The 15,019-nt window shown below is 41.0% G+C and overlaps 1 protein-coding gene across 5 annotated transcripts in view; it reads left to right on the top strand.

Annotated features, from left to right (window-relative positions):
- Positions 1-14,766, top strand: part of PCNX1 (pecanex 1) — a 168,107-nt gene extending 153,341 nt beyond the window's left edge. For all 5 annotated transcript variants that reach the window (XM_066274510.1, XM_066274509.1, XM_066274506.1 and 2 more), the window contains 6 exons: positions 845-1,075; positions 1,936-2,210; positions 4,493-4,698; positions 7,700-8,142; positions 8,866-9,006; positions 9,203-14,766. In XM_066274510.1, the coding sequence (XP_066130607.1) occupies positions 845-1,075; positions 1,936-2,210; positions 4,493-4,698; positions 7,700-8,142; positions 8,866-9,006; positions 9,203-9,343 (1,437 nt within the window). In that variant the 3' untranslated portion in view covers positions 9,344-14,766. The remainder of the gene's footprint in view (positions 1-844; positions 1,076-1,935; positions 2,211-4,492; positions 4,699-7,699; positions 8,143-8,865; positions 9,007-9,202) is intronic.
- The last annotated feature ends 253 nt before the right edge of the window (positions 14,767-15,019 follow it).

Below are 15,019 nucleotides of genomic sequence, written 5' to 3'. Positions count from 1 at the left end.
GTCGTGGCTAGTGATTGTGGGCGTAAAGTCCAATGGTCGTAAGTTGCATAGGTCATAAGTCGATCAATATTTGTAGAGTTCCCTGAAACACTTCTTGGTCTTAATAACTACTCATTCATTTGATAAATGGGTGTTCAGTATCTACCTTGTGCAGATTCTATGGCAGGTAGCATGCATGAAACAAAGGAGTAGATGAAGTGTATCTCCCATTCAGAAGCCTATAAATTAACAGAGGATACAGGCTATGTACCCACATAACCATAACGCAAATCTGAGCTTCTGAACTGGTGTGTTACTGAGGAAACACAAATATTACATTGGCTACCTTCATATTTATAATTGAGGGGCTGATAAATGTTATTTGTCCAGGTAAAGTAACTCATTTGTATTCAAACCAACCGATAGGAGTGTGTGCTGTCTGAAAGGGAAATGGGAGAGCACCAGAAGGCAGTGTCTCCAAGGATGTACATCCAAGTCTGAGGGCTGGCTTACGTGAGAGTAATGAACGTATTCACTGTACATGTGCATAATGCTTCATCATGTAAAATGTTCCCCAGATACACCATTTCCTCTAACTCTTACAGCAGCCTTTCAAGTAGTTTAAGCAGATAATACTGGCACTCACAAGGCTCAAAACTGAAGCTCAAAGAGGCTTAGCTGCTTCCTAAGTTTATACTGTAATAGCAGGACTTAAACATTTTTTTGTATAATTTGTGTCTAATAATATTAACATGCTAATAGGAAATTTTCATTTAGTGACTGATTTAATAATTACAGAAGTTTTGTCACCTGGAAGCCATTCTCATCTTTTCCTAAAAAAGATAAATATTTCATTTGTTTATAGGATCATTTCACTTCTCCAGATGAGTACGATGACCCTACTGTGCTCTATGAAGCTATCGTATCTCATGAAAAAAACCTCGTGATAGCCCACGAAGGGGACCCTGCGTGGCGGAGTGCAGTCCTTGCCAACTCGCCCTCCTTGCTTGCCTTGCGGCACGTCATGGATGATGGCACCAACGAGTATAAAATCATCATGCTCAACAGACGCTACCTTAGCTTCAGGGTCATTAAAGTAAGTTTCTGAGGCATTAATTTGCATCTGAAGAGACTTGCAATTTAAATAATCTTAACTAAACTTTTAAAAAGTATTTAAACCTCTTATAGGGGAAAAAAAAAGACCATAATATATATATATTAGCATTTATTGTTTATGAGCACTTAATTTGATTTATTTTGTCAGTAATTTAGTCTGGCCTCTGAAATATTCTCATGTGCCAGAAAGCCTTAACACTTTTGCTATTTCTATTTTGGCAGTTTTTAGATCATTTTATATGCCATTTGGGTAGAATCTTAAACATCAGCTCCATATTGCTAATATGATATGATGTCTAGGTTGTGAAATAGTACCATAGTTTATACTTATTAGTGATTAGTAAACGGTTCACTTTAACATTTCCTTAGATTTTGTTTGTTTTTAAAATCTTCAGACTTTAAGAGGCTTAATCGCTGGCATTTTATTTTGATAGTTTGTAGTGGTTATTTTTTCTCTGCTTCATTTAATAAAGCTCCAAAATCACAAACATCCATTTGACTCTAAATACTTGTTACTGCTAATTACTGTTAATAAATCTTATCTCAGTTACAAAATTCAGTGTTTCACTAATTTGGAAACCTAAATGGACTACGTTTTACTTGATATTTTTACAAAACAGAAGAAGTACTCTGTAGGTAGGTGCTTTCTGTTTAACATTCTGCTAATGGCAGTGGACAGTTGGTTAACTCCTGTTCAGACGTGATCTATTTCTATTGGTTCCCTGCTTTTCTCAGTTGGTTATTGTAATGTCTTCTGTATCCCTCCCATCTCTGTGCCTCTGTTTTTATGAATTTCATTCTTGGCCCCATCACCTAACTCCCGTGTGTTCTGGTTTTCAGGTGAATAAGGAATGTGTCCGAGGTCTTTGGGCGGGGCAGCAGCAGGAGCTTGTATTTCTGCGTAACCGTAACCCTGAGAGAGGTAGCATCCAAAATGCAAAGCAAGCTCTGAGAAACATGATAAACTCATCTTGTGATCAACCTATTGGCTACCCGATCTTTGTCTCACCCCTGACAACTTCGTACTCTGACAGCCATGAACAGCTTAAACAAATTCTTGGGGGACCTATCAGTTTGGGAAATATCAGAAACTTCATAGTGTCAACCTGGCACAGGTGAGCCATCGGGTTGCAGTTTTCAGGGTGGTGTATCCTGACCCTCCAGCTAGGCATGCACATTAGTGTCACCTAGAAAGTTTGTAGAAAAAATACAGAAGCCACAGCTCAGTATAAATCTATTATATCTGAACTTCAGGAAGTAGAGTCTGATCATTTATATCTTCAAATTCTTATTAGATAAATTTATTGTACTGAACCACTCTTTCGGCCCTGGCCTGTTGGCTCAGTGGATAGAGCATTGGCCTGGCATGCAGCATCCTGGGTTGGATCTCCAGTCGGGGCACACATGAGAAGCAACCATCTACTTCTCTCCCCCTCCCCTTCTCTCTCTCTCCTTTCCCCTCTGACAGTCAGTGGCTTGAGTGTTGGCTCTGGGTGCTGAGGATGGCTTGGTTTGTCTGAGTGTCAGCCCCGGACGCTGAGGATAGCTTGGCTGATTTGAGCAATCTGCCCCAGATAGGGGTTGCTGGGTGGATCCCGGTTGGGGCACATGCGCAAGTCAGTCTATCTCCCTTCCTCTCACATAAAAAGGGGGAAAAAAAGAACCATTGCTTTCACATTTAGTACAATCTTGAATAGTCCCCTTTGTTTAATTGTTTTGACTTGTTTGCAAGCATATTCTGATCTTAGAATGTGTGGCTCAACACACAGCACAGATTAGAGGAAAACATGAGAAACTTGCACAAATTGATTACTTACTTCTATTCCATTCCAGCGGTGGGAGGAGCACCTTGTGCATGTTGAAACTCCTGGCTGTTCAGTGCAGACACTGCTGCCATTTCCACAGTCTAGCCATCACTCAGGTCTCCTATCTGTAGTATGTCTTCAAGAATGCACATGAAGTTTTGTCTAGTAAATTATGGTGTATGGTTTAGGAACATAATGATTTGGTGATGGGTGAAGAAAAGAACCGCAGAATCTTATCTTCAGTTTCTTAAAAGAGTTGTTCAGATCCTTAAATCAGAGGTTAAGAAAAAGCAGGATCTGGGATTAGAGCAGTAAACTCTCGGCTTATTTTTAATTTCCTAGATATTATATATGTATTTTTTTGTTTTAATTCCTGCTTCACTTTTTTTAATTTTGAAATTAAATCTAATGGGGTGACATTGATCAAATAAGAATACATAGGTTTCCAATGAATATCTCTATAGCATTTGAACTGTTGGAAATAAACTCTCAAGTAGGTGTTTGGGGTTTTTTTGTTTGTTTTTGTATTTTTATGAGGTGAGAAGCAGGGAGGCAGAGAGACTCCCACATGTGCCTGACTGGGATCCACCCGGCATGTCCACTAGGGGGCGATGCTCAGCCCCTCTGGGGCGTTGCTCCCTTGCAACTGGAGCCATTCTAGCACCTGAGGCAGAGGCCATGGAGCCATCCTCAGTGCCTAGGCAAACTTTGCTCCAGTGGAGCTTTGGCTGCGGGAGGAGAAGAGAGAGATAGGGAGAAAGGAGAGGGGGAAGGGTGGAGAAGCAAATGGGCACTTCTGTGTGCCCTGGCTGGGAATCGAACACGGACTTCCACACACTGGGCCGATGCTCTGCTGCTAAGCCAGCCAGCCAGGGTTTCAAATAGGTGTTTTTAAATTCCTCTAGAAATACCTGTTGTTAAAGTGAGGTTTCACCATTTTAACGTCAATCCCTATGCGAACAGGTGGAAGAAAACAAACCAGGGTAGTGTTCAAAGAAAAAAAAACTATTTTTTTTTCCAGAAAATACATGTTGTGCTGGAATTGCCTTTTATTGCCTAGGAATGAGGGGTTTCCTAGGAGATAGGATTTTCATTGTTTAAACCAAGACAGTTGTGGGCACACCAGAACAGTTGGTCATCTCACACATAAAAAGTAAATCCTGGAGAAGAGTCATTACAGCAGCTCCCTTCAGGTGTGCTGCAGCGTAAATGGGGTTGATGTCAGTGAATAAGGTTTGCTGATGTGACAGACTTCAGAGGCTCTGAACATAGATGCTGGCTAGAGTTCTGTTTCCAGCGGTGATGTTAATAGTACAACTGTGATATATATACTCCTTTATTATGGTATCAGGAAGATGGTAGATAGAGTATATAAAAGTGAAGTCAATTGGGAAGTACCCAGGCAGTGAATATAAGAGGAGGGAGGATATGAAAACACAACAGACTTTTTGTTCCTAGTATGGATCACACCATAAAGACTTCCAAAGGTGAACATTAATAGCATTAATCATTCAGAATTTCTAAAGGAGATTAAAACACCTATCTTTACATGATCTCAGGATAATGCTTCCTGCTCTGGTATTTGTTCTTAGGTTAAGGAAAGGTTGTGGAGCTGGATGTAACAGTGGTGGCAATATCGAAGATTCTGATACTGGAGGTGGAACTTCTTGTACTATTAACAACGTAATGGTTGCCAACGATCCCCACAGCACCCTGTCCCAAGGAAGCACCGGGAATCCAGGCCAGGGGTCCGGGGCAGGACTCCATCCTCCTGTCACATCTTACCCTCCCACACTCGGTAATGTGAAACAATTGCGTGAATAAGGTCAGCCTCTTAGTTGGGAGGTTCAGTAGTATATGTGTGTAAAGAACAGGACATACTACCTACCTAGAGATACATATGTTGTTTGATTTACAGTAGGACATTATCCTATTTGCTTTTATTAATAATTTTATATATACAAATATAGATAGGTATATTATTTGCAATATCTCTTGTAAAGTATCCCTTTTTTTTTTTTTTTCATTTTTCTGAAGCTGGAAACAGGGAGAGACAGTCAGACAGACTCCCGCATGCGCCCGACCGGGATCCACCCGGCACGCCCACCATGGGGCGACGCTCTGCCCACCAGGGGGCGATGCTCTGCCCATCCTGGGCGTCGCCATGTTGCGACCAGAGCCACTCTAGCACCTGGGGCAGCGGCCAAGGAGCCATCCCCAGTGCCCGGGCCATCTTTGCTCCAATGGAGCCTTGGCTGCGGGAGGGGAAGAGAGAGACAGAGAGGAAAGTGCGGCGGAGGGGTGGAGAAGCAAATGGGCGCTTCTCCTGTGTGCCCTGGCCGGGAATCGAACCCGGGTCCTCCGCACGCTAGGCCGACGCTCTACCGCTGAGCCAACCGGCCAGGGCTAAAGTATCCCTTTTAAAGGCTAATAAGATTTAATTTAACATAATTTATTTGATGTGTCTCCTGTTTGACAGTGATTTGGTTTCTTCTCAGTGTTGTAATTTTTGTATATAAACCTTTGTAATTACATAATTTTCTTAGTCTAGAGATTTAAAAAAATGGAATCACTCAGTCAAAGTTTATAAGTATATTTAGGACTTATATCATGCCAAAAATCTTTCCAGAAAGTTTTTTTTTTACCAGTTGGTATTCTTAGCAGTCATGTAGGAATGCCCATCTTGTACACTGTCACCAGTTCTGAGTAGCACCAGTTGGCACCTATGTGCCCTCTTTGCTCAGAGGGACAGGAGAAAGGGTGATCTTCAGTTTTCTTTTCTTTTTTTTTGGGGGGGGGTTCTGAAGTTAGAAGCGGGAAGGCAGTCAGACAGACTCCCGCATGTGCCTGACTGGGATCCACTTGGCATGCCCACCAGGGGGCGATGCTCAGCCCCTCTGGGCCGTTGCTCCGCTGCAGTTGGAGCCATTCCAGCGCTTGAGGTGGAGGCCATGGAGCCATCCTCAATGCCTGGGGCCAGCTTTGCTCCAATGGAGCCTTGTCTGCAGGAAGGGAAGACAGAAACAGAGAGAAAGGAGAAGGGGAAGGGTGAAGAAGCAGATGAGCGCCTATCCTGTGTGTCCTGACTGGGAATCGAACCCAGGACTTCCACACACTGGGCCGATGCTCTACCTCTGAGCCAACCAGCCAGGGCTTTAGTTTTCTTACTTTAACTTCCATTGCTCTGATACCTTAGATTGGAAACTTTTAAATAAGATTATCAGCTGTTCCTCTTTCTGAAGTGCCCGTTAAATCTCGCCCATTTTTCTGTTTGGTTATCTTTTTCTTTTTGTATTTTTATATTCTGGATTTGAGCTCTGTGTTAGTTTTCCATACTACAAATACCTTTTTTCATTTGATCTCATGGCTTTCCATTCTCTTTCAGTCAGGAGTGGTTTTGTTTTTTTTTTACAGGGACAGATAGAGTCAGAGGGATAGATAGGGACAGACAGGAACGGAGAGAGATGAGAAGCATCAATCATGAGTTTTTCATTGCGACACCTTAGTTGTTCATTGACTGCTTTCTCATTTGTGCCTTGACCGCGGGCCTTCAGCTGACCGAGTAACCCCTTGCTCAAGCCAGTGACCTTGGGTCCAAGCTGGTGAGCTTTTTTTTTTCTCAAGCCAGATGAGCCTGCGCTCAAGCTGGCGATCTCGGAGTCTCGAACCTGGGTCCTCTGCATCCCAGTCCGACGCTCTATCCACTGTGCCACCGCCTGGTCAGGCGTTTCCCACTTTTTGATGAGATGTTCTTAATTTTAGTAGAGAGTGATTTACTGATCTTTTCCTTTATAATTAATACTTTTTGTATCCTAGATAAGAAAATTTCCCAATCCCAAAAGAAGGTTTCTATTTGTCTATGTGAGATCTACCATCCCCTTTGTATGTCTTCCCGCCCCCACTCCCCCACATGAATCAGGCGGAGTCTTAAAGACATTTAGTTCAATTTCAAAAAAACCCAGTGGCACTGGAATTGTTAACATTCTGATTAGGTGTATGAGCAACATTTTGTTAAGTTAGTTTTTAACTTCTGAGTAAAAAACTATTACCTTTAGTGTGCTTCTATAAATGTACCTTTGCTCTCACATTGGTTAGCTCTTTTTATTTTCAGATAAAAAGTACATGTAGCTAATTTTTCTATAATATAATTAATAATTATTTTCTAATAATCTTCATATCACTTATGAGTCAGGACAAGGACAAATCTGAAGAATCATATCAAGCCATTTGAAGAAAGACACAGAAAAACCTACTATTCAGTATCACTATGATACTGAATAGTGATAGATCCAGATTTATAAGTAATCCCTTAATGTAACTGCAGGTTCCAATGTGGTATCACTCTATCTGTGTTGGCAGTGTGGCTTGTCACTGGTCTAGATGTAAGGGTGTTAATATATACTTTGAGAGGTACAGAGCTTGCCACATATGTTTTCATGAGATACTTCATTTCCGATGTATTAAAGAGGTACTCTTGTTATTCTGAAATATCTCGGTAAAAGCTATTTTAGGATTTATGCCAACGTTAAACCCTGGTATTTGCTGTAAATTGTTTTTCTTTTGCCTCAGAACTTGAATTTTAAAATGCTTCAGCAGATAAAAATTATATTATAAAAACCACACAAGAAAAGAAATCTCAGATATCTGTTTCATCCTGACAACTTTAAAAGTTTTAGGAATAAATGTTAAATTCAATAAATTCAAGTAATTGCTTAAGGGAGAAATTCTTAGAATGTACAGAAGAGAACTGTGTTTGAATCACCCACCTAGCACGAGTGCTGTTGCCTCTCCTTCCCTAGGCACCAGCCACAGCTCTCAGTCCGTGCAGTCGAGCCTGGTCCGCCAGTCCCCGGCCCGGGCCTCCGTAGCCAGCCAGTCTTCTTACTGCTACAGCAGCCGGCACTCTTCCCTCCGGATGTCCACCACAGGGTTTGTGCCTTGTCGGCGCTCTTCTACCAGTCAGATATCGCTTCGGAACCTTCCGTCGTCCATCCAGTCCCGCCTCTCCATGGTGAACCAGATGGAACCCTGTAGTCAGAGTGGCCTGGCCTGTGTGCAGCACGGCCTGCCGTCCTCCAGCAGCTCCAGCCAAAGCATCCCAGCCTGCAAGCATCACACTCTCGTGGGCTTTCTTGGGACAGACGGGGGTCAGAGCAGCGCCACTGATGCACCACCAGGCAGCACCTTAAGTCCTGCCAATAACTCACATGCCAAAAAGGGGGAGGTGATGTACAGAGTCCAAGTGAGTAAGCCCAGGGTGCTCCTCACACTGTTTCTCTTGTGCATTTGTTTTATGTTTTGTTCGTTGAGTGAAGGATTCTTGTGGAAACTCATTTGTTATTACTAAGTCTGAAGACTAGAACATTTTGAATGTTAAAAAAAAAGTTTCTGCTAGAGTATGAGCTGAAAGCAAGCAGTTGTTTTTTTTTTAAGTGAGAGGAGGGGAGATAGACTCCTACATGCGTCCCAACTGGGATCCACCTGGCAACCCTTGTCTGGGGCCAATGCTTAAATAACCAAGCAATTTTTAGTGCCTGAGGCAGACACTCTTGGACCAACCCAGCTATCTTCAGCACCTGGAGTGACGTTCGAACCAATCGAGCCACTGGCTGTGAGGGGAAGAGGGAGAGAAGGGGGAGGCGGTGGGAGGGAAAAGCAGATGGTTGCTTCTCTTGTTTGGCCTGACCGGGAATCGAACCCGAGATGTCTATATGCCAGGCCAACAGTCTTATCCACTGAGCCAGCCGGCCAGGGCTGCAGTTTTTCAGTGGCAGTGTTGACTCCCTGCTCAGCCATTGTGAGGTAAGTAGGCAGAAAGGAATTCAGCAGTGGCTCTCTAGATTGTTTTTATTCCATTATAGGCAGTGGGGAACAGAGTCCTGTGAAGTTTTATTTGGGATTATATAATTTTTTATCTTCAAGAGAAAAATGAATTGGAAATGATCTCTATTTATTTGCAATATAGATTATAGATCCCAGTCAAGTTCTGGATGGGATCAACTTGTCGAAAAGAAAAGAGCTGCAGTGGCCTGACGAGGGCATTCGGTTAAAAGCTGGGAGGAACAGCTGGAAGGACTGGAGTCCTCAGGAGGGGATGGAAGGCCACGTAAGTTCTCTCGGGAAGCTGGCCGGCGCTCTGACCGTCCAGGAGCCCGACTGACTTGTGTCCGTGTTTCTAGCTGACGAATGTACTTATGTTTATCTGACAGAATTGCTACCTCTCATCTCAGTGTAAGGATCAGAGCCTGTGAGTATATTTCAGGTCTCTTTCACTAACTTCTTTTTCTGTTCTGAATCATTAGGTGATTCACCGATGGGTGCCTTGCAGCAGAGATCCAGGTACTAGATCCCACATCGACAAGACAGTACTTCTGATCCAGATCGATGATAAATACGTGACTGTGATTGAAACTGGGGTACTAGAACTTGGGGCTGAAGTGTGAGCCAGTGTTTGATAGCAACGTTTGTTCTCCTCTCAATTCTGAGACGCTGGAAGACGAGGAGAGAGCGGAAGAGGCCTGCAGGTGTCGCTGGTCCTACAAAGGAGAGACTTGGACCCGGAGTGGACTGGGTTGCGCACCTCTCCTCTGCCCTCACCCTGACTCCTGTCACTGTCTTCGTCCCCAAATAAAGCTGAACTATTTTTTTAAGTTAGCTGCTGAGAAAACATTTTGCATGAAGGATAAAGTTCTGTTAAAATACATCCTTTAAAAAAGTTTTTTCCTATGCATTGCCTATGCTTTAAATCAGAAAACTCTTGATTTCTAAACTATGATCTCATATTTTTCTAATTTCTTTGCCAAAAATAATTGCCATGTTTTGTCATAGAACACAAATCCATTACCTTGATTTTTAAAAACAGACCAGTGTAGAACCTTCAGGTTGACATATAGCAGTATAAAAGTTTAATGTACAGTGAGAGAGACTATGAACAGACAGAGATTTATCTTATTCCTTGAGCGCTAAAAACTTTAATGAAAAAGACTGCACTAATTTTTTTACAACAATGCACTAAAGTCTGAGATTTCTCAGAACATTTATTTATATATAAAAATAAAATACCGTTATTTAAATTGCCTTTGGGATTAACCCCTTCCCTTTCCTTGTAAACAAACGTAGCAGGAACTGTGCTTGCTGCCCAGTTCTCTGTTAGCAGTCTGTACTTCACGCCAGTTCGTGGGATGTTTTCTTGAAAAGGAATACTGCTTTCTCCAGGGAGCCGTGGCTTGGTCATTGTCATTTCCCGGAGCCAGTAGTCAGTGAGTGGATCCTGTGAACAGGGCTGCGCGCCCTGAGCCCACCTCCCAGGTGAGCTCCAGCATGGGCAGTGCCCAGGCCCTCTGCTCTGTCCCCGGGGCGGCTCTGCTGGGCTCAGCCTTGGGAAGAAGATTCTTGTTCTTTTCAGAGAAGAAGATGACTGTTCAAGAACTTCACGAAAGGATTGATTGCCTTTTCTTTTAAGAGTTCTTAGCTCTTAAAGTTATTCACATGCAGTTTAGTTAAGTAAAATTTTTTCAAACAATTATCTAAATGGTGCAATTCTTATTGTTATATCCCTCTTTAATAACTTTGCTTTTTATTTCTCTCCTTTTTCTATTACTTGAATTTTATTTCTTATAATTTATAGTGTTGAGCTGTAATTTGAAATATTTATAACTGTGAAATTGACTTGATTCATATGTTGTCTCATAACTTAAATTTTATTATTTTTTTTAAATGCATGTATTCAGGGAAATATATACTGAGATTTACAATTGGGCTAGGTGGGGACTGCAATTCAATTTATCAACTGTCGGCATTTTTAAAATCCTTCGGAAAACTTGCCCTTGTTAGGTGAAAAGAAGACTCTACATTTCCTTTCCTCTGAGCAGTTAGGAGCAGCTATCTTTCTACCCCCTGAATGGAAAGTAAAAGGTGAAATTAATCTTCACCATGCATTTTATTTCATCTAACATATCCAAAGTATTACTGCTTCAGCACGCGGCAGTAGCCACATGTCAAGGACTCACTAGACATACTGCCGAGTGGCTACTGTACTGGACAGTGTAGGTTTCAGGTATCTCTTTGATGAGGTGACAGGAGAGAGAAGCTGTTTTTTCTGTTGTGATGTAGACCTTGCAGCATAGCATCACACTGCAGAGGAAGGAATGAAAACCAGGGAAGGAAGTTAATAGTTAATATACAGCAACTTACTGCATTTTCATTCAAAACCTATTTACTTTTCCTTTTTCTTAAAGTTTTGTGGTTTTTCAGGACACAATGTGCCTTGTGTTGACATTTTCAGACTTCACACTTTGCAAAATTTACTGTTTAGAAACATTTGTCAAATGATTTTATGAACCTTTGCACAAAGCTACCCTTTCTAAATTGACCAATCAAAATGTATTTTTCTGATAATCATTATATTCTCTGTTTGCCTCTTTTTGGCAAATCTGAGTATTCTATTAACATTCAGACTTTTTTTTTTCCTTCTAAAACTGAATATGTGATTATATATTATTTATTTAGAGTCTTCTCAGTGGAGTTCTGCTTCCTACTGCTTGTTCCCGTTTGAAATGAATATGATCTTTTTGTGATCATTACCTAGAGGAGAAGGTAAATGAGGCCTTTTTAGTCTTGAAGACGATTCATTTTCTTACACAGAAAAAGCAATCAGGATTTTATATGATTCAATCAGATGGGCTAGAATTCTCTTTATTCTTAGCCCTGTACCTCCTATCCTCCTAATTGTTAAACACATCACAAACCACAAAAAGTCAGATTTCAAACCCCAGACAGATTTTTATATGGAACATGTATATTGGGTCTTGATTTGGGATAGCAACTAGTGGACATTTTTCTCAGAACAGATTGAGTGTTGTTATCAGATAGCCCTTCAGTAAAGCTGTATGAATTGGGAACCATAGGAGGAACCCTGTTAATCATTTTATAAGCCAAAATATGATAGTCTTTTAAAAATAATACTACTTTTCTAATAACTTCATCAGAGGAGATAGTGATAACTGAAGAAAAATTCATGTCTTAATAATATGACCTAAATTATTATGTAGGAAAATACATAGTTCAGTTAAACAGATCCCATGCCATCCTCCCCCCCAGGCAGTGAGCCTGTTAGAGTCCCTGCTGTGCTCGTGTAGTGTGTGAGACTCCCGCAGACATGCGTTAGTTCCTGTAGTTCACAGTTGCCAAACCTCAGAGAGCTCCACGAGTTGATAGTAAAAGTACATAATTAAAACACCAGTATTTTATTTATTGTCTTTAAATAGAGATTCATTAGTGTCTGTTTCTGTTGTTGCTGTTTGATTTTGTTCTTTCCCCTTTGAGAACGAGTCCTGGGATGCATATGAATCGTTAGCCTCTCTCATTTCCTCACATTCAGTGGCAAAAATAACTTCATAACTCAAAATGAAGCTTTTGGTTAACCTTCCAGCTTATCCTGTTTTGTGAGCCCTCTTTTTACATCATTTTCAATACTTGATAAAACTTAAAATGTTCACTTTTTTCTAAAGAACTCTTAATTTTTTGTAAGAGTCCAGATGAAGACGCTGCCTGAGGGCTTGGGAGAGACTGGTGAGACTGGACAGTTTTACAGGAGGAGGAGAGGAGTTCCCTGGCAGGAAGTGACTGAGTAAACTTCATCAGGGGTTTGCCTTCTTTGGGTTCCCATTACTGGAAGATGAACTTCCATTAGGTTTGAAGTATCTTTTAAAAAATATTTCGAGTGTATCTGAGGTACTTATACTAATCCTTGAAATAGAAGTAGTCAGTGTTTCTATCATGAGTGAGTTATGGAATAAAAGACTGTCAAGCAATGAAATACGAGTTTTTATGTAGGAAGCTACGTCTCATTAAGAAGATGTTATCTTTCTTCTTGGGTTGGTTTATTTTTACATTTCATATCAAAATACAAAAACTAAGCAAGACAGCTTAGCCTTAACACATCCTCCTTGGCCTCTGAGCTGCGTCCTGCCCACGGCAGTGAGCCACCGTCCAGGACCATGGGCTTTGTTTATGATTTGCCCGGAGTCTAAAGCTGTCTTTTTCTTTTAGTTAACTCTCAAAAATCCTTTCTCCTGTAAGGATAACTCAGTAATTTTGAGTGAGAAATCTTTGAATCTGTATTTGCTAGCTACTGAACTATAAAGTGCAGCCCATGGTGTTAATTGCTTTTGTGTTTATTTTCATTACTTTTTCATAAGTATGGACAAAGCCCTCATCCATTTTTTTTAAGTCCTCAGTTTTTATTCTTAGTTTCTTTTTAAATAGTCTAATGTGATAACACAAAATTCCTTTGCCTAGACCAGCGATTCTCAACCTGTGGGTCGCGACCCCGGCGGGGGGTCGAACGATAAAATATGTATTTTCCGATGGCTTTAGGCGACCCCTGTGTTTTGGTCGTTCGACCCCCGCCGGGGTCGCGACCCACAGGTTGAGAACTGCTGGCCTAGACACAGACCCAGTCAAATTTGTTTTAATAGGATACATTGTTCAAATGAGGTATAAAATACTCATGTTGATTTAGAGGCTTCCCCTTTAATTCCAAGTGGAGTGGAGAGAATGACACGGATCGAGGCTAAGATGATACTTGGAACGTGTTAATGGACTTTGAGCTTTCTGTTTCAGTCATATGTAGACATTGGGTTTTAATGATCTGGAGAAAGAAGAAAATTAGATATTACCATGTATTCATGCAGCATAATTTTTAATATTACATTGGATATGTATAGTAGGGAGGTTTTGTTTGTTTGAAGTATTATTAGAAAACCAGCCTCTTTTTTCTCTTTTAAAAAAAACTTAGCTGATACACATCTAGGCCTTCTCATTTTTAACTTGTTAGATGTTTAGGTAAGAACTATGGTTGAAAAGGAATTTATTGTACAAATGGATCTGGGAGGTATGTGAATGGAAGTATTACTTTTGCTTGAAACAGTATCTTTTCAGCGTTGAATCACCTCATCAGAATCATCCGTAAGGAATTAGGTGTCATAAAAATTTATTTTAATTGCTTGTCGGCCTCATCTTCTGGATTAGAGAAATTAAGTTCTATTTGTGAGCTGAACTTCATTATCTGCCACTTTATGGAAGCGACATAACATTCTTTGGGGGAAGCAGCGCTGATGGTCACCACAGGGTTCTGGGACAACTCTGTTCTAAGATTACACCTATTATATAGGGTCATACCTTCTTTCCTATGCCTCAACTCGAGACCTGACAACTTGTGATTCAGTGGGGTCAAGCTGGAAGGAACAAAGGTCATCTAAGATTGTGATGGGGGGAATACCCTCTGTGTTACTAGCACGGGAGAGGTGATAACCCGGAATTGACAACAGAGGGGTGTTGAATGGGAGGGCTACCCCAGATGACTCGGGTTGAGTGTAATTAATTGTGGTTAAACAAGATTTTCTATGTTATGAAGCTTGATTCTATAACCAAAGTAATAGAAGTGGAGGCAAAATCATGTTTGCTTATGCTTTTTAAAAGCTTGTAGTTTAAATAAATTGTAAAAACTGGTTACCTTAACCCTATACAAAAGTCTGGCAATGAGCTTTGCATGAGGAAATGGAAGGAGGAAAACTGGTAGTGCTTCCGGAAGGCGACGCCAGGAAGGCCCCTGGTCGTGGGGCTCTGCAGGGCGGATCGCCTCTCCCGGCACTCAGTACAAACCAGAGATGAGGATGTGCGTGCGTACCTGTGTGTCTGCGTGTGTGTTTCTGCGTGTGTGTTCTAAACGGTTTGTAAATACTGTAGCTGTTTAAAATGGAAAATAAAAGCTGAGATTGTTCTTTTTCTTTGCAAATATATTGCATCAAAAATACAGTATTGACAGTGGATAAAACATTGAGGAAATAAATTCTTTTTCATTTTGCCTTCTGTCCATTTTTGTCAAATTAAGAGAAATTAGAGTACGTATTAAGCTCTGCATAGCATATTTTAAAAACATGTACTTGGTTCTGAAATAATCATTTGAAACAAGCTTTGGCCTATAAACATGTGATTCATCTTACAATAGAATTGTACATATTTCATATTAAAAGGATATCTTTTTACAATTGGTAGAAAGGTTGTCATATCTTTGGAATTTCTCTGGATGTGTCATATTAGTGATAAAATATTAGATG

The sequence above is a fragment of the Saccopteryx bilineata genome, chromosome 4 (assembly GCF_036850765.1).
Source record: "Saccopteryx bilineata isolate mSacBil1 chromosome 4, mSacBil1_pri_phased_curated, whole genome shotgun sequence".
In the NCBI taxonomy this organism is placed as follows: Eukaryota; Metazoa; Chordata; class Mammalia; order Chiroptera; family Emballonuridae; genus Saccopteryx; species Saccopteryx bilineata.
The sequence above is the reverse complement of the archived record's forward strand: the minus strand, read 5'-3'. Positions and strand labels throughout refer to the sequence as shown.